At 27.6% G+C, this 20,881-nt stretch overlaps 1 protein-coding gene across 3 annotated transcripts in view; it reads left to right on the top strand.

Annotated features, from left to right (window-relative positions):
• LOC118070516 (neurotrimin-like) overlaps nt 1-20,881 on the top strand; it is a 118,338-nt gene that overhangs the window by 49,211 nt on the left and 48,246 nt on the right. For 2 of the 3 annotated variants that reach the window (XM_035089149.1, XM_035089151.1), the window contains exon 1: nt 3,842-3,988. The exons of the other annotated variant lie outside the window; for it this stretch is intronic. In XM_035089149.1, coding sequence (XP_034945040.1) covers nt 3,922-3,988 — 67 coding nt within the window. In that variant the 5' untranslated portion in view covers nt 3,842-3,921. Of the gene's footprint in view, nt 1-3,841; nt 3,989-20,881 lie in introns of those variants that run through there. 3 annotated transcript variants of the gene reach the window in all.

Below are 20,881 nucleotides of genomic sequence, written 5' to 3' on the forward strand. Positions count from 1 at the left end.
TTTCCTCTAAAATCAAATTAAAATAACGTATCATGTAAAATTATACTTTATAAATACTATCTCTAAAAATTACAAGTTTTTTTTAGTTTAGGAATTTATAACTTTACATAAAAATAAATTTTATCATCATATTACCTTTCATTCAAATTTATTCCAAAAAAATAGTAATGATTAGTTCAACTGGAACTATTCTATTTTCACGCTTATCAAATACAGCACTATTTTCTCTAATTCAAGTTTTGTGATTAGGCTCCGGTTAATTTTTTGTGAGTTGGTTAATTAATTGATTTTGTATTATCCATATTTTTTCTTCAACTAACAAATTTTTAATTTATTTTTGAGAAAACTATTAGTTCTACAAAATAAAATATTCAGTAATTGCAACTACTAAACAATTGTAGCCCTAAAACGAATGTAAAATCTCACTTTTAGGAAATTTCTAAATATTTTAGTTGAGTTATAGAACTGATAATGTAGTTTATGTTAAAATTAGTATTACTAATTCAAGACTGTCATGAACACGATATATGTCAGAAATAAATTGTACAAACTTTTTCACCAATTGCTCCTGAATGGTTACAGAACATTGAAAGAAATAGTAGAAAGAAAAGTTGGCGGAAAAAAGATTGAACGTGTGAAGAACGGCAATAGGATAAAGAATAAAAAGATATGGAGTATTGCAAAGAATTGGTGCAACTCAAAGAATGAAAAGGAAGCGCTAGAAACACGTCATTGGGTTGACTGGTATATAGAGACGAACAAAGTTGAGAAACAGCCGTAAAGTTTGGAAGACCCAGGCGGTTTATACGAATGTGTAGCGCGATTTAGAAACAGATAGAGATAGGAAGGGAATTAAATAAAATAAGATAGTCCGAGATAGTAAGAAACTTTACCTCTGTATACTAGTATACTTGTTCGGACATCATTCTGAATGTTTCAAACATTTCCGGTCGCATGATGTCATATTGATTCTGTTGAAATAATTAAATCTAGAAGAGTCATCATATTATACAAGTTCAGCATATAAATTAAATATAGTTGTAGATACATGAGAATCCCAATTTCGATTTCTCAATTGTTTGGTTTTTCAATTTGACGTGCAGTGATCAGTTTTCAGGTGGTATTTCCACCTAAATTGAGGTTAAGATGAAAGATTATATCAAGGAGAATTGGTGTTACGAGCAGGAAGGTATTCGTTACACGTGTTCACGTTCCGCGTCACCACGTGCGCGAATCACGAACCTAATCTAGCAAACTGACATGGAAAAGTAGAAATAAATCGAAGGTATTTCAAATCAATCCGTGTGTGATTGAGATCTTAGCATTTTTTGAGCTTTCCACTACTTATGTCAAAAACTTTAATCAAACTAGATAGAAATATTTTGTACGTGTCACCATTTGTCATAGTATTGTTTTTTTTTTGCAGTAGTAGTTGTTTATTTTACGTTTGTTTCAGGGTTAAATATCTATCATATACATAACATCTTCATTAATTAAATGAGACAGTTGAAACTGGTGTAATTGAGTAAAAAAATATTTCTTGAGAGAAAAAACGATGCTTGATTTTATTCACTTGTTTTTTACATCGCTATCCTTGTTTCAACATTATTTTATGTCTGGCTTTTTTTCTTACTTTCTCGATCTCTACTTCACTTTTATCTTCTCTTTTTCTCTTTCTCTTGCAGTTGCTCTCTATTTCTCATACTCGCATTTCTATATTAATTAATCGAAAATTGTTCATTACATATTCAAATAAGTTTTTATAGCTCATTCTACATCTCCTAAACAAGTAACGCTGTATATTCATTCAGATATTGCATAAAATTATCACAGATATTATTAATTGGTAATTTAATAATCAAAAGTTATAAATGAATTGTATATTAATTTATTTTTAATAGTATTTTTCATACATTTTAACAGTTTTTATGTTTTGAGTAGTGATTATAAGATTAATTTATTGTAGTTTATTAATTCGTTGATATGTTCGTAATTTTTTTTTGGGATTACAATTTAAAAACTTGATGAAATATCTAACGATCGAAATAGATAAAATTGACTAATTTTACCGCTTTCAAGATATATATGTTTAAGATTTTTTCTCAACCAAAAAAATAATTTTTTATATTAACACATAGGTAACACTTTAATCGATAAGCAAATAAATGAAATATCTAATAAATTATCAAAATTTGATACATTTTTATATTGACTTAAAGTGAAATTTATTTCTTAGCCCTAAATAATTAAAAAAAAATAAAAAATAATTTGCTATTTGTGATATGATAACAACATTTATGTATCTAATTTTAGTCATGTTTAGTAACAGGATAAAATATAAAAGAGCAATGAGGGTATTTCATTTAGAAAAGAGCGTTAGCAATATTCTGGAACACATATTCCACCGCATTTTCATCGACGTAAGGGAAAAGCATTATTATTTCTACAGGTATTATTCATGATGCACATCTGCAGCAGTAGAGTATCTACGTTATTTCTGTGTTTGCCTCCTATCATCGATTATTGAATTCTAGGGAAGAACATAATGACGACTTTCTTGCAAGTTTTTATATTTTTACGTTCTCTAGATAGCTTTATTTGTACGAAATATTTTTATCCCGATAAGACGAAGTTTATTGATAATAAAAAATCTATGAATAATAAAGTACAAAAAATATCTTTGTTATATATTAATCAATAGCTTCGTATATGTATTTTCAAAAATCTAACATTATAATTATTTTGCTTAATCGATACTGATTAAGATTCTTCTATAAAAAAAAACCCAAAGGAATCAATTTCTCTGTACAAATCGATTATTTTGAATTAATAATTTTTAATTCAATTAAAATGTTAAAAAACCTTCTATTTATAAACTGATGTGGGATTTTCAGACGTTTATTTAAAATAAAGTTCATTCTATATCCATAGTTCCATCGTTAAGTAAAATATATAAATATTTAAATATTTATTGTATTTTTCATTCCATTTACTATCTAGAATTATTATTAACTATTAGAATCGACGTAAACATATTAAATTTTACCTTAGACGTTTGTTATTAAATTTTCATGAAAAATATCAAAAACTATACTACTCTATTAATTTTTAAATTTCAACCAATTGAGACAATGTAAGCAAATCTAATATATTTTATAAATTGTTCTAAAGACACAAACAATTTAATTTATCACTAAAAAAGAAAGTTTTCATTAATCTTACTAATTAAAATTTTTTAGATGTTATTAATAGAGGAGAAGGTAAGATTATGGGTCACTTTTTGTTTTTCTTCAATTACATTTTACTCCGTTAAATTATCACCAATCATCGCTTCTCAAAATTTCTCGCATAATAATCGAATGGGCCATATTAACGACTGGACCATAATCCTACTTTCTTCTTCATAAAAAAGAAATATTCAGAAATTTTTTTTAATCTTTATTTAAAGAAATGTTCCTTCATTCATATTCTGTACAAAGGTAAAATAATAAACCACGATGAATACGAATCAATAGAAAAATTGTTTTATGCTCTTTCTATTATAAAAATTAAAGCATACTGAAAGGCGTTGAAAAATTTAATTAAATCATTTAATAAATCTAATAAAACTTTCGTATTCAGAGCCAAAGTCAAAATGCATTTTCATTCTAGTCATATTATATTCGTTTTAGCGTGTGTCACGATGAGGAAGGCGGTACTGAGAGTGGTGATTGTGAAAGACACGTGAAAGGATAGTCTAGCGCATGCGAATAAAGTACCATCTCGACTATCCCGCAGAGGTAGTGGTAGTCTTGATGGTAGGGGATGAGAAAGGACCCAGTAAGCGCGTGGAACTCGAACCCTTAGTGTGAAGATTGTCAGTCCGCCCCGAGATCCCGGAGCGAAGTGTTGTTGTGTAGTGTTTTATCTTATAATAGATGGATGTCGCCGATTCACGATTTTGTTACGGCTCTTTACGTCGTTGCGTTTATCCCGTTTGTCGTACAAGGTCAGTGATTAGTTATTTTTTCATTAAAAGTCATTAACTTGAATGTATCGTGAAGTTTGTAGAAAATATTCTCGACTGAGTTTTAGGAATAGTGATGAATTTTTAAAGCTTTATAAGCATCTTTAGTGATTGCTCTTATTTAAGTGTACATAATACGCATCAATCATCATAACGTTTATTTGTTAACGTTAGATTAATCAATACCATGAAGGGTCAATTATCTTCCGTTTGATTACCAGTGGAATTACGTTTTTAGTACAATATTTATAGCATCAATTCCCCATTGAAATGAATTAACAGTCGTGAATATAAATTTTAGATTGATCGGTTACTCAACCATCAACACTTAATTACCAATGTATCACGAGAATAATAATTGATACGTTGATGGAGTTTTTTGCTATGGATATCGGAATAATTAGAATTTCTTGCAAGCAATGAAAATTCATTTGTTATTACACTCTATTGTACGATGATGATAATTTCGTTCAACTGTTACGGAACCGACATCATGATAAAATTAATTTAAATAACAAACTTCACTTATTCACTGTTTCGAATCACAATAAATCGATAAAACTTAAATTTCACCGCAATAAATAACGTGAAGTTGGGATACATATTTCCAACGAAATTTTTTACATTCCTCTCCTCGAATTTTACCGGAGTGACTGTAATTTTATGCTAACTATTTGTACATTATCAAAACATTTATCTACGCCATTAGAACGTTTATTTCAGGTTTAGCATTGCAAATTATTCAATTATTGGATATTATCTTGTGGCCCAAAAATTTGAAAAATTAAATTATTCTACTTTTGTTATTTTTATAAATATATATATTCAGTTTTTATCAATGTGTTAAACTAATGTCCATTAATTTTTATTATTCAATTATTTAACGTTAACTGAATTTCTGATATAATTTAGAGTAAATACACATTTCGACAACTGGTAAATCATGAAACTAACTATAATTTTGTATTTTATAATTATTTATAACCAATATTATGACTTAATTTTCATAAAATGTCAACAAGTGAAATACAGAATAAATTTATACGTTTGTGATAATTAAATTATATTTTTCATGAGCTTTAAATTTAAATTAAAAATAATTTGAATGTTTAACGCATCGATAAATATTCATTCCTATTCCACGTAAATTTTGGCAACTGTGCATTTCAATTTAAAAGAGCGAACATAATACATGAAATGTGTGTCTTTCATTTCTATATTTGTATTAATAACTGTATGGAAATTATTTCATATCATATTTTTTATTTTCAATTCTAACGAAAGTTGTAATTTTCAACTAAAAATTATCATACTTCAATTTTTCATTTGCATTTATTTTGAAATAATGACAATAGTATATTGGTACTTTCTTTATGTTCATTTGAATAGATCTTACAATTGTTAATTATACTCAGTCCGTAATAATAACTACCGTCTTTATTCCAATCTCTAAAGTGTGGCGAATTTCTGGAGTACAGATGAATTCGGAATAAATGTCTTTACGGTAATGTAGAGAAGGGAAGTTTCTACATTTGCCGGATACAGTAACTATCAAGAAGCAATTATTTTATTGCATAATCTTTTGTTGATAGGCATTATTAATATTTTACAAATAGAAGTTAATTATATCTATTTTTAAAAATTACTGTCCTTGTGATCATTCTTGTTATATATTTTCTGTACCATAGAAAAAATTTATCTTTACAATTTATAGATTCACGTAGAACAGATTAATCGATTAGGAACTCTAACTTGAAAATAAATATAAATTTTAAGTTTTGAGAAAACACTTTTTAAAAAATTAAGTATTTAATTTACTTTATATAAAAATTGGTCTAATACACTTTTCAAAGTTGCGTGAGTTCACATTAAAATATTTGGAATATTTTTATAATTGGTTTGAAATAATATTTTTCTTACGAGTCCTTCATAAAACGAATAAAGAGGTCTCATCATTCTGTGTTTGTATTATTAAATTATTTTTTAGCTAAAAAATTTATGATAAATTTAAAAAACTTCATACATCAAAGTTAAAACTTTTGTTTTAATCTCTGTCAAATATTCTCCTTATACTTGTAACAGTACATCATGATAACACGTGACCCAGTTAGAATGAATTTATATTGGGTATAAAATTTCAATGAGTAAATATTGATTTTTTAAAATAAACATAAAAGCTTTATCTAATAACTATAATAACTGATCAACCAGTTAGGCTTGAATATAATCTATTTTTACGTGAAAATTACATAAATTTATCCCGAGTCAGAATTTTACTCTTATTTTGCCGCTGAACCTCCTGAAGTCAGGAGCATCGGCGGGAAAAAATTATTTTTTCGTATAAGAAAAATAATATAAAATATTTTTATATTTTGCCCCTGAACCCCCTTCATAATTCCCGATTCAGGGCCTTCAGCGGCATAATATTTTTAAAAAATTCAGGGGCTTCAGCGGCAAAAATAATTTCAAGGGGTTTAACGTAAAAAAAAATTCAGGGGGTTCAGAGGGATTTTTTCATTCAGGGGGTCTAGCAGGAAGTAGAGAAAAATCGTTGATGTTCCCGGTGGTCACCCATCCAAGTTCTGTACACGAGAAATTTCGCTTAACATCGAGAGATCGAGTCCAGGTTCCTGCATCCACTGCGCTGTGTCGAATTTATAAACTTTTTTTTTTCTACTTATTTAAATCCATAATAATTAATATTATAAATAAAATACTATTAATGGTAACTCAATCTTATAATGAAAAATTAATTAAAATATACAAAATAAAAAAAAAATTTTTAAAAGTTGCAATTAATAATCACTGTTTATTAAAAGTAACTTAATAATTTTTTTTTTAATAAATATTAATCAAAAGAACTGAATACTATTAAAAATAGTTTATAAAAACATTCTGTACTCAGTAGTAATAAAATAATCATATTAAATATAATAATGTAATGTTATAAACAATTAGCTATTATAGAAATGTTTCCTCGCCATTACTAACTATTAGAAATTATTTTAAATCATTACAAATAATTTTTAATCGTCAAATGTTGATAAAACTAATTTAATAGTATACATTTCATAAATAAATTCATAATAATTATAGACAACGCGTAGATATTCTGGATGAAGACAAAAATTTTTATTTTAAATAAAGTATAGTAAGCAGGTTCAGCGGAAAAATAATTCTGTCAGGAGGTTCAGCGGCAAAAATAATAGTAAAATTCTGACTTGGGAAATAATATATTATTTCCCGAAGCTCAACTATTACAATTTTTCATTATAAGATTCAGTTACCATTAATAGTATATTTCATTTATAATATTACCCGAGTCAGAATTTTACTCTTATTTTGCCGCTGAACCCTGAATAAGAGTAAAATCCTGACTCGGGTATATTCTAAAATATAGAACATTGTTTGTCATCAACATATTTTGTTGATATTATTTATTATGTGTATGCTCGAATTTATATTCCATATATTTACTTGTACAGAATGTATTTATTCTGGTAAAAAGTAACTTTACAGTGCATTTATAAGGATTTGATGACTCATACATTACATTGTTTTACCACTACACTAGTAAACAAAAGCCCATGTCAATTTTTGTCTATATGAAAGCTTTAAGCTTCAAATTTTTTGCTGTTGCATAGAAATAGATAAGAACTACAACACTATGTAGTAAAAAACATCATAAAAAGGATGCAACTACGTTGGAAATTAGATGAAGAAAAACTTTTAGTAACAAATTATTATTGTAACATTTTATTAATTATTTTAATTATTTTTTCATGCCATACTTGAAATCCGTAATTTGAGTTTGATTTATTTTTCATAGGAAATATTTTTTCTTAAACTGATATTTTATTATCAAGTTTTCTTAGTTAATGATTTTGGGGGTTTCCTTTAAGAATAGTACATTTTCAAAAGATTTTTTCTGAAAAAAGAGAAAAATTTTTGAATTCGTCATTGAGTCAACGATTCGACATTCTCAAATATCTTGAATAGATTTCTCTAACAATGCTGTATACGACAACTTTACCGTGTTCTAATGAAAAAGTGAGATTGAATCGATTTTGACTCACTTTATTCTTATAACATAACGATTGTCGCTTTGGGGTACTACATCTTTATGCAAAAGCTGTTGAAGTAGCGTCATTTCAACGATACGTGTGAAATTTATAAATTGAAAATGCTTTTTCAATGTAATGTACCTTCAAAAAATTGATTGTATACCTTCACTGAACAAACATAATAGTTGAGCTTCCATTTTAGTTAGTTTCATTATTTTTAGATCGAACTTAATTAAAAAGTTATGCTGAATAGTTCATTTATAAACTAATTAATTATTTGCATGAAATACTAATCTACTTTTACAAGAGATTAAGGTAGATTTATTTTTTGGATTTCATGAATTCATAATAACTTTCAGTTTAATCTTATGAATCAAAAACTATTGTGATACTTGTAAATAATTAAACATGAGATTTACATGAAATTATATAGAGTAAGTTGAGGAGAATATTTGGTTCTCCCAACATCACCAAAAGTAAGAAGATTAATTGAAACATTTATGAACATTTGTAGTGAGTATGAAAACAATTGAATGGAGACAATTATAATTAATCTATACGTATAGCATCATTCAAAATATTATTCTTCATGGCCGAAACATCACCTATAATAACTAAAAGAATCAACACTTAGAAATTATCAAACTGACATGAATGTATTGTAAATGGAAATGAAACAGAATAGTCCGAGCATCTCTGATTAAAATTTTTCTTTGTCAGTTTATCAAATTATTTCTAATTTTGTATCACCAATAAAATTATCCATATTTTGATAAATTCACGTGAGTTGGTATTGTACGATAATACGTTGTAATAAAATATGATTAAGCGAACTGAATTTCAATTAACTTGCTATCTTCGTTCGAAAATTTAAAATAATTTTTCTTCTACTCTAAATTATTCATTACTTTCATATTAAATATATAGAGTAAAAATGATTCTTATTTTTGCGTCAAATATTTTAAGATTTATTAGAAGCGATATGTGACGAGTACTAATTTACGATTGTTTTGTTTTCATCATTAGTATGTTGTTAACTTTAAATTTCTTTTATCGATGGCATATTTCTCTCATTAATAATTTCGTTGCTTTGTGAATGTCATTACTGACCAATAAAAAATATTCTCAATTTCTTTTATTTGTCAAAATAGCATTTTAATAAAATTTTAGACTGTCAAGGGCCAGTACACATCTGCTGCAGTTGAATCACAATTTTCATGAGCTAAACATTTTAATTTAAAATATTTTTCAATGTTTATGCAAGAAGGTTTATCTGTGCAATAATTCACGAGCATTTTTCACTTAATTATTTTAAAAGATTAACCAAGCCATAATAGAACAACTATTTTCTCATAAAATTCACTTTTATCAAAAATTTGTAATAAATTAACATGTGCATGTCATTGAAATGACCAAATTTAAAATTAATTTTTGATGTTTCTTTAATAAATTCGTTAAATGTTTACTTAATAGAGTTCAACTTTGCAATAAAGTTAATCCTGTATACTACTATCAGTATATATCTATGCTGAATGCATTTGTATTTGTATTCGAAAAATTAATCAAACCAGATAAAGAGAAAATTTATTTTCACTCTGACAGTACATTTTGTCATACTAGAATTTATGACATTAATTAATGATATATTTCGTAGATACACAGTCGATGTTAGACGATGAAAGTTCCCCTAGTTATTTATTTTATTAAAATCTCACTCTAATAAAATGTGATACCAACAACTTAAAAGGATAGTATTGACTAGTCTTAAGCGATCTGTTACGAAAGATTACGTCGGCTATAAATGTAGCTTGACTGTGGACGCTATCGGCCTGAATGCCGACATGTATCGTAGAAGCTAGTAAAGAGGGTCATGAGGGTCATACCGTTAAGGTTCGTTAATAGATCTTATACTTTCGGACATTTATAGTAATAGATAGTTGCAGGAAAAATTCTAAAGTCAATTTATAAGAATTAATTCCTTTCCAATATCATAAATAAATCATCAATAATTTTCTACACTCAATAATTTTCAATGAAATTTATTTTGTAACAATAAATAATGGTTAGTAAACTTGAGCATTAGTTTAAAATTTCAGAAAAAAAAAACAACTAATGAAAACATTAGAACATTAATCGTTCAAATAAATTTTTAATGAAAAGTATTATTGAATAAATGTAGTAATTGCAGTACGTTGGATTATTGTAGCAATGGAAGAAAATTTTTTTTTAATAAAAAAAATACATTCCGGAATAAACGGAAGTAAAGTGCCAACAGCGTAGAGAGAAGTAGGGAGGAAACATTTTACTACTGTTTGGCTCAGCTTAACCCATAACATGTTCAGTCTGCATTAACACCAGCTGCATAATGAAAATGTGTCGTAAAGAAAAAAATTAAGCATTTATTTGAAAATAATTTTTAACATAGTCTCTAACATGCATAAATTTCAACCATTTACATTAACAATAATTGGATTAACTATAAAAAATATGCTCTTATCAACATTTACAATACTTGAACTTGGCGTTTAAATAATATAAAAAACAATAATCTGTTGAAGAAAATTTTACTCGTTAAAAATGAAACAGTGAAAAAAATGAAATATTCTGCAAAATTAGTGAATATTTATGAATTTTGCAGTGTAAATTGAACCACTGCTTGAATCAGTTGTATTATATTCACTGATTCTACAGTTTATTTCATTATTTTCACTGCTTTATTTTTAGAGAGTACAACAGATAAAATTTTGATCGTTCAATTATATGTTTAGCAAAAAAATTGACTACTACAAAAGAATCCAATTATAATTTAAATTTCTTAAAAATTAAAATGATTTTTTAGTGAATAATTTGAATAAATTAATTGAAAAAATCTAAGTAACAATGAGCAAATGAATTTCATTATAAGTTTCTCTAATTATTTTTATTATTTAGAAGTTTTTCAAACTTATCTAAAGAACTGTACAAAAATCTCGAATTTTGTTTCAATAAAAAATTCTTTATAATTATAATAATAGGTAAATGAATGAATAACGTAAACTCAAGTCTTTGTACAGTAATATATTATACAGTAATATATATATATCGACTATTGAGATAATATTTTCTCAACGGGTTACGCTTTGTTAATTCGTTCTTTTTATTAATAAATGTCCAACACAATTCATTATAAGTTCCCTATTTCCATTAAAAGTATTACATTACCTTTAATTGCTAGATAAATATACTGTTTTATACGTTATCATTAATAATTAATAATAAACATTGTATATTAATAACGAACATTTACCTAGTCTGTAGTTTTTATGGGACATAAAAGAAAGACAAATAGAAACCTTATGAAATATTTGTTTACCGATAGTAATACATGTAAAACATTTAGTCATTATTCTTATGTGTAGTATGACATAAATAAATAAATAAATGAAGCTTAATTAATGAACACTCGTTGCGTAGAATTTAGGTCACAAGTTGGATGTTTTTAGAGGTAAACAAGCTTTGTATACCCTTGTGGTTTACTGTGCAAGTGGAACGAGTTGTATTATGGTCAGACAACCTGTATGATAAATTATCGTATTGAATTATTACAAAACACTTATTAATTTATTTATCATCATTTATAGATAATTTCGATGTATCTAAAAAAAGCACATACCTAAATATGATGATATTAATGATAATTATCTTAATGTTCTCAAAGTTGGATAAAATTTAGACATAAATGAATGGTAAAATAAGGCTTTAATTAGTCACGTAAAACAAATGAGAGTTCTAAAGCATTTTCTAAGCGAGCAATACAGTTGTAGGATGATGGTTCCATCAAAGAGAATTAATGGCCGTGGAGTTTCTGAAATCTGAGATAATTAATCACTGCGAAAGGTTTTACTAACGAAGCTACGACCTTCTATCTCTATTGTTTTCTACTTTCTGTGTATTTATACATTGAGATAAATCTAAAATACCTTAACGACTTGAATGTGTATATATTTCAATATTTAGAAGCCATCATTATCATCAGCTGAAGAAGCTTCTGAAGTTGCGGTTAAATAGTGTTAGCCGGAAAAAGTAGGGGACTAAAATGGGTAAAATTGAAGCAAAGGGTGAACAAAGGGCCAAAGATTTTGAGGCTCTGTTATACCACAAACACCACCATCGAATTTATGCTAATGTTCATAGGCCTTGAGAATAATATTATAGTTGGTTTGAGATATTCACCAACTCAATTGAAGTCATTTTGACAGGCAGCCTGAACAATGCTTGAGTTTTAGAAACCCTGGAATTTGCTGAATATATTATTACGATTGTTATTTGAACACATCCAATTTCATAGCATCTCGATATTACATTGAATAATCATAACAATTTGCTTCCTTACCTATTTTTATTTTTATTATTTCTATTGATCTCATCTTTTATTGTCCAAATGTAGATTGGTTTATAGAACATTACTACTTGTCATACAATACGTTTTCACTCAAGCAGTCGAATAAGTAGACCAAATATTTTTATATTATATTTTACTAATTTATTTTTCTATCATTGTGGATATTTTTTGATCATATAAAAAAATTTTCAAAATAATTACGTAGAAAACTTGATACGTTTACATGCAATAGTTAATTTTAATTTAACTGAGTTTCGTTATGTAACAAAAATATTTGTGTTAATTTTTTTTTAATTTTGAAGCGAGTTATGATAAAATTTATAATTAAAACAACTTCCATTTTCATCTTGTATTTATGTAAAGCGTGTATTTGATTTTCTATAAATTTAAAATAAAGTTTTTCTTGAAAAAAATTATGAAAATTAATTAATAAGCTAGTTTTTAAGTTATTTTCAAAACTTCAAAATATATTTTTATTACAGAATTATTATTTTTTTTTTTCTTAATTATCATACAAAATATAATAGTACAATATTTTTACATTTTGAAACTTTGTTTTTTGGAAGTATATTTAATGAGTGTTAATCATCTAATATACATAGAAATAATCGATTTTTTGTAAATTGATAATAATATAAAACTTTTGAAAAGTAACATCAAAATGGAAGTCATAACTTAGATTGTTCAGTGAAAATGTCAAAATCTTATCCGAATGCCAAACAAAGCAATTACTTGAAAAACTAATTATAGTTTAATAATTTTCTCGAGAAGAAAAAGGAAAACTTATTGAATATATTTTCATAAAAAGGAGCATAACGTCTATTGAAAATTATTGTTATGGTTATTAAAAAATTTTTTTTCGGTCAAATAGTCGAGACGATATAAATTTATTTAATACCAGTTATATACTACTTCGCGAACCATTTTCTACCGTGAATATGAGAAAAGTTTTTACCAATTACGTAACTTTTACTTTACGAGTAGTTTTTGTGCTTCATCTGTGATGAACTAGATATTAGAATAATTACAATTATACATACTTATATCGATTCACACTTTATATATATTTATATATATATCTACATAAAATATAGTTATATACTTCAGCAAAAACATTAAAGTTTTTAATGAAAATCGAAGGAAGAGTATTATACCCATAAAAAGAATATCAAGTAAAAAAATACATTACTTAGGTATATCTGCAACAAGATGACGCATCGCGATAGTTCTTTTTTTTCAAGAAGAGGGCGTACGACGCCAACGAGTAACTCATAAAATACGTTCGTGCGAGGAAAGGTTAACCAATTAAGCCAAGAGTTGTTAGAAAGGAAGATAAGTACGTACTTGGTAAATTGGCTGGTTACCGGATTTATCTTCTTAAATCATTTTCGCAGTCCGCAAGTTGTTCTGGTCCGAAAGTGGAAGAGAAAGAAGAAGAAACAGTAGTGGTAAATGAAAAAAGATGGAAAATAAGTGAGAGAAGAAAATAGACAAGTAGTGAGTGGGTTGTGGTGTTTCACAGTAAAGCTAAAGAAGAAAGGATATAGCTAAAACTTGAGGATAAGCGAAAATTGCGAGAGTACAAGGCACGTTCGATAGAAGTTTCACGGGCGATAAGCCGACATCGACCTCTACACCTATGACATCCTTTACTATCCTGGTAACTTCTCTATCTCTCTAACCGTTTCTTACGGTGCTCCTAAACTTTCTGGCAGGTCTAGTTGTAGAATTAATGCATTTTCCCCATAAAACATAATTCTTTAAAAATGCTTAAACTTGAGACTCTTTATCACTTTTAAAGACGAATCGAAAAAGTTATAATTTCACGAAAAATTCCACTTGTTTCTCGATTTCATGGTTCTATATTGCAAAAAACATGTTTCTGTTGGAAAATAAAAAAATCAAGAGTTAACATATCCTTAAACTAAGAAGTTTATAAGACCATATGCGAAGAGTGGTCAACTGCCAGACTCATAGAATAGTTAGACATAGGTTAGCTCCCTAGGGTGCAAAATATTCGAGTAATTTGGTGACACTGCCAAGCTTTGGCTCTTTCTATCTAGGTGTTAGCCGGCTTAGTTTTATCGTGGGCGCATTATCCTCATACTGCTGCACTCACTGTCTTGCCATCTATCAAGAGCATCACCAGCAATCCTATACTACAACTCTCATGTTACCTCTTACCTATTCTGGATTAATGCCAGATTCTCCAAACCCTCGTACTACCTACTCGTTTCTCTAGGTACTCTAGGGTTTAGGTAACTACTACACTATTACACATCTCACTATAGTTTCCGCATATACTCCTGATCCTTGTTTTACTCTGAAATCTTGTTTTTTAAATTGAACTATCATCTACGTGCAACCTGTATACTCTTTTAAATCTCATCTTATAAAAATCCAATTATGCTATTATCGTTAATTATTGATTTATTTATTTGGACATGATCCAAATTTTCTTACTTTATACTTTTTTCTTGTCAAGCATACCAAGTCTGATAGAAAAACAAAAGCGTTAAACTATTACTTCCAATCTCTAATGACTTCTTGAATAATTAATTTCAATTCTAAAGTTCAATTGTCTTTTATATTTGATATTTTTACATTGAAAGGAGGTTCATTCAAATTTTTGTTTATTACTTTTGAGTTAGTAGTAATGTAGTTCTTTTACTTATTTAACTTACTTATACATGAAAAATAATATCTTTTGCAAAGTTGATCCATTCAATGAAAGGTAATTTTTTAATTTATTGGTATTAAATATTTAACTAAAAATCGATAAGATGAAAAAATTATACACCTTGATTTCAATTAAATAGTAATTATTATCGGATCTGATAGAAATTATGAAACGATTCTTTTGCCATTTATTATCTCGCTAGAATGCCAAGTAACAGTAAAAACAATTGCTATTATAATAATTTTGATTATTCTGTTTGAACAACCATCATTAGCTTACAAACCAATATATTGAAAGGTATGACTATTTATTTCTAACAAAAACATGGATGACTATACCTTCAACAATTTACAGTCTTTACAACTCTTCACCAAGAGATATTTGAAATAAGGTACACAATACTGCATTCTATTTAGACTAATTATTAATGTAATTCAATTGATAAGTTCTCAAGTTATTGAATCTCCAAGTTTAGTAATTAAGTGAAGGTACTAGAGTATGGTTTTAATGAGAGAATAAATTAATACAAATGTTTCTAGAGCTTGCTAAATGTACTGTAAAGTAATTTGTCATGGTTTAATAGTTAATACAATCTTAGTTATTTCAATAAATATATATATATAGACACTGTAAACCATTATAAAATGAAGGAAGTGTATAGTAAGAGGCTATAGGTTAATTACACGCTAGCGCGTAACGCGGTGTGAGCAAGGTTAAACTTTGGACACCATTGATTTGTGGGTAACTACCGCGGATGTGGAATGAGCAAGAGTGAACCAGAGTAAGAGAAAGGGCGATAGAAGGGAAGATAGTCAACTACTCTTGGTTAAGATCGTGTTGGTGATCAAGAAACTTTTGCGAAACCAGGTCCTCTCTCATCTCCAAGACTCTAGGCTACAGGAGACCAACGTTCCTCAGTACCGACGTTCGTGGTTTCAAATCTTCTCAAAACTTGGTTATATCCTCAGGCAAGACGACTCAAACTGCCACTGGCTTTTGAGATGTTTCATACATTTTGTTGTTGTTCTTGGACATGTTCTGGAGAATTTGAATAGCTGATGATATCTTCTACAAGCAGGAAAATTAAACTACTTAATTAATCACTTGGTTTCCTACTTAATTGATGAACAGCACTTAATTAGCTAAAAAATTGAATTTACTTTATTTTAATTGGTCATAAAATAATTTGTTGATTATTAAATAACTTTTTTTAAAAATAACTAAATATCATAGTTAACATAAGAAAATACTGAAATCTATTATATGGGAATTTTTTTATTATTCTTTTATTTATTATCGTATTAATCTTCAAACCATAAAAAAGTTGATTGAAAGTTTTCCAGTGGTATTGAATGTGTCAAGTTAAAAGAATATTATTGCTCTATATATAGTAAACTTGTATATAAATTAGTAAAATCATTAAACATTTATTCATTAGCAAAGTACAGTAATTTATTATGTTTGATCCAATTCATTTTAAATTGTAAACAAAACTCTCAATTTTATTAAAAATTCATCATAAAACATTTTTATTGATCAAAATTTTTTGATAAAAATGATTCCATCTCTAAGTGTATTAAAGTTATTGATTTTTCGTAAAACCATTTTAAAATGGCAGCAATTTCTTAAGTAAAGACAGACATAAATTTAGATTTATGTTTAATATTTATTAAAAAATGAATTTTTGAACGTATGACATTCATCGTAAAATGCGTTGTTGATATTAATAAGGAATATTTTAAGCAGTTGAGCAGTAGATTTTGTTTTCAGACTACTTCCACGAAAAGATACGAAGGGACTACACGATAAAAGAACTAATTTATAGGATATAGCATGTAAAAAAGTGTTGATTTGCAAAGAAAATCGGAAGATAGAAGGGAGAAAACAAGTGGGTGGGCGATAGTGCAATCTTCCAGCAGTGTTGCGTTTTCTGGGTGAGTGATTTCACATATCCCTGGCGTCTCGAGTTTCCATATGCTATTCTGCTCTCGGTACAACTCCCTCAACCAGTATCACAATACGACTCGTCAACATGGATTTGTCTCACTACCACTTTTAACAGTTTCTCCAATGCAAGCATCGACCACAGTACTGTTCTCACCATTGTCCACCATTTCCCAATGGAGGGGTCGACAAGCTTCTACTCATCTCAAAGCTTTATCCTATGTCAACGGTTTCTTTTAACATTTTCAAGAAATTCAGTTATATACGCAAACTCATTATAAATGCATTTCCTAGTAGATTACACTTCAAAAAGATAGCGCTTAATTTTTGCTATAAAACATTTTTTGCATATAGATTTTTTTTAACTCACGATCGAGATTCCTTTGTGAAAAAATTCATTTTAAAATTTATTAAAATTATACTTTTACTTAAACTATATATTTCAAAAGAATCAAATTTTTCAAATCGAGTTAATAGTATCAGGAAAAATTATATTTAAGTAGTATAATAATTATCAAAATTAAAAATAATTGTTATTAAATTTGCTGAAAAAATAATATAAAATTATTTAATCTATTCTTTGAATTGTTGACTTGTTTATAAGTAAACCTCCAATTGGAACATTACTAATTGATTTATAATTATTATAGTTGTCTTAGATAAAGTAGTCTTAAAGTAAATATAATAGAATCAATCAATACTTATAAAATAATTCAGTTGAAAATTCAAGTTGAAAAACAATAAAAATAAGTTGAAAATTGTATTTCAGTTTACACAATAACTTATGAGTCTAGAGAGTGACTATTTTGAAGAATACTAATAAAATTTGAAAGTGTAAATATCATAGTAAGTATTCGACTCATATATAACTCATGTATGAAACTTGTCCAATTATCGTAAGTTATGCTTATATGCTTCAAGTTAAACACAAGCTTAAAGCTTGCTGACGTTAATGAGGCATTTACTCCAATAGTCATATACCGTATTCTTGAGGGCATGAAGACAGACTAATCCGAACCAATGGAATCTGCAAAGTTCTATTTAGGTCTCTAAGCGATTTCACATGTTCCTTTGAGTAGAACGAACCTTCTCTCTTACAACTGAATTCATTCAAGCAAATACAGTAGAATAAGCAGAATTATGTTTTCTTACGGACAGAAAGTGCAACAGTATATATGTTGATATAATTAAAATTTACATTATTCCATTCAACTTATTTAAATGATACGCACTTAAAATACATCGTAATACTCTTACATCAGAGGCAAGTTTCAAATGATTTTCATTTCTAAAGAACATACCATTTAACGTAACGTAGTAACAGAATAACAACTCATATTTATAAAGAAGTGTTAGTGATGATCACATTCATTTTATGAATTCAGTTCTATATATTATTGAATTCAAAAAGAATACAACCATTTCGACCGAATTTCATTTTTGGAAAATCGTTTATTTTGATAAAACAATCATGAGTAATGTTTTTTTATTAATTATCATTAATACCAGGCTCTAAATATTCAAATGCATAATCATAATAATTTGTTAAAGTCAATCGTTAAAAAAATTCATGGTAATTATTTAAAAGTAAGGCTCCAGGCCGAATTCAATGAATAAAGAAATTAAAAAACATTTTACATAATTATATAACAATATTAATTTTTTATTATTTAAAAAATTAATCTAATAAGTTGTTGGGATAAATTTTATCAACTATTGATAAGTAGTTGAATTTTGAAACAATTGATTATTGATTGATGAAACAATTGAATCGATTCAAAAGAAAATTTTCTTCAAAAAAATTGAAAATGATTAAATAATGAATTTATATCATGATGTCAGAGTTCTTTCCTGTTTTTTCTTATTAGCAATGAGTTAACAGGCAATTGACTGTAAGGTTTTCAATAGAGCGTCGTTTAAGAAGTTGAGAAGTCGTTAGCTGGGAGTCCGACTGGTAGGACAAAGAGAAGTTAGACAGTAGTATGGGAGGAAGACAAGAGCTTTAAGAAACTTAGGAGTGTCCATAAGGACGGAGAGACTCGAGACTACTAAAGGCAAGGGAAAGAAGGAAACGAGGACCTATCATGTTCGAAAACTCCAAGAGGATCGACTTCGAATCCCGTCTTAATAGGGATGTCATTCTGGATAAATTGCGGGGTATCGTAGTGACGAGGACGCTGCCCGTAGCTCTGAGTATACGTGAGTGGAATTTGGTTACACACTTAAACTTTCCTTTGACGGTTCGTTATAACAGGTTCTTTTATGTTGTACCGAAGTCTACTTGACATAACGAGACCTTTTTATGATAAATTTGTGAAAATTTCAATAAATTAAACTAAGCAAAAATGAAAAAGAGTGTATGCACAAAGATGTATACAATTTGAAGAAAAATATTATTTTATATATTTTTTTTTTTAAAAATTCAAACAGAAACAATTTTCAATGAATAGGCAATTGAATCGTTTTATGTTTCAAACGTAACGATTTGCACAATTTAATAAAGTAAATTGAATGGTGAATAAAGTGTTTTAGAATTTGTATTCATTTTTTATTTTATTACGGATTAAATACTTGAATAATTCTCTATTCTATGGTCTTTCTCTTTTTCCTTATTGATCAATATCAACAATTTATGTGTTAGCCTGCCGTTTTGATTCACCGAATTTCTCTTTCCGACCGTTCATTCAAAAAATTTTGCATGATAGCCCTGGAATATACTGAAAGTTCACCAGGGAATACTTTTAGAGATGATGCTTAACTTTTAGACTATTGTGAATATACCAATTTAAGCCACTATCGAAAATTGATTCTAACAACCCTAGAACGAGTTTTTTTATTCGTTTCATATGTAAAGAGAAATACGTTTATTGAGTTTTACAAATCCACAAGTTAATCAAATAAAACGTACGAAAAATTTTGTCCATTTTTTTGCGTTATCAAATAAATAAACAGAGCAACTAAAATTACCAATATTTTGACTTGTTTTGATTTTAAATAAAAAAATTTACTTAGAATGATCGTTACTTTTCGATAGAGCTGGCACTATACTGTTAAATATCATATTCACCTTGTTAATATAAATGTAAATGTCATTCGTTGGTCCCGCTTCCATAGATGCATATATCGAAATTCTCTTGGGTCCAATTGCGTCCTGCGAATATTGCATAGATAGTCGTTCGAGACGTCTTTGCAATTGAATCAAATGTAAATCTGCTTTATTTCTTTATAAATTAATTTTTTTTCTCTATTTACAAAAGTTTAAAATTATTTCTTTAAACATATAAGAAATCCTTTTTTTTAATTAAAATCTTTCGGGATTTATTAATGAAACAGTGAAAAAAGGCTTAAGTAAAAGTAATGCAAAAGAAAATAAAAATTTAATTTCATAAAACAAATGATATTTAATTGGTAAATAAAGTTATGTAGTTTGCTTAAAAATAGGTTCTTTCATTGTAACATGATTCGAAATATTTGTAAAAAAATGTTATTTATTTCTTTGACTTGTGATTGAACAACTTTTAAGCTGGAAAAATATTTTCTCAAGAAAAAACGAATGACTAAAGTCTGATTGGATTTTTTCTACAAATTGTGATTGCTCGAGGATATTTTCTTGCGGAAAAGGTTCTAATATAATTTCGCAGGTGTGCAGGAACTTAGAAGAAAAAAAAGATAAAATGCGAATCTGGAGTTTGCGGGAGTGACCTGAGTCTTTTCTTATTTTCTTAAAAAAGATTATTTGAATGCCAAGCAAATGCATACCTAGTGGATTTACTTTTTTACTAAACCTCAATATACTTTTGTTTTCA

Source organism: Chelonus insularis, unplaced genomic scaffold (genome assembly GCF_013357705.1).
Source record: "Chelonus insularis isolate UGA/USDA-ARS -01 unplaced genomic scaffold, ASM1335770v1 contig_63_pilon, whole genome shotgun sequence".
Taxonomy (NCBI): domain Eukaryota; kingdom Metazoa; phylum Arthropoda; class Insecta; order Hymenoptera; family Braconidae; genus Chelonus; species Chelonus insularis.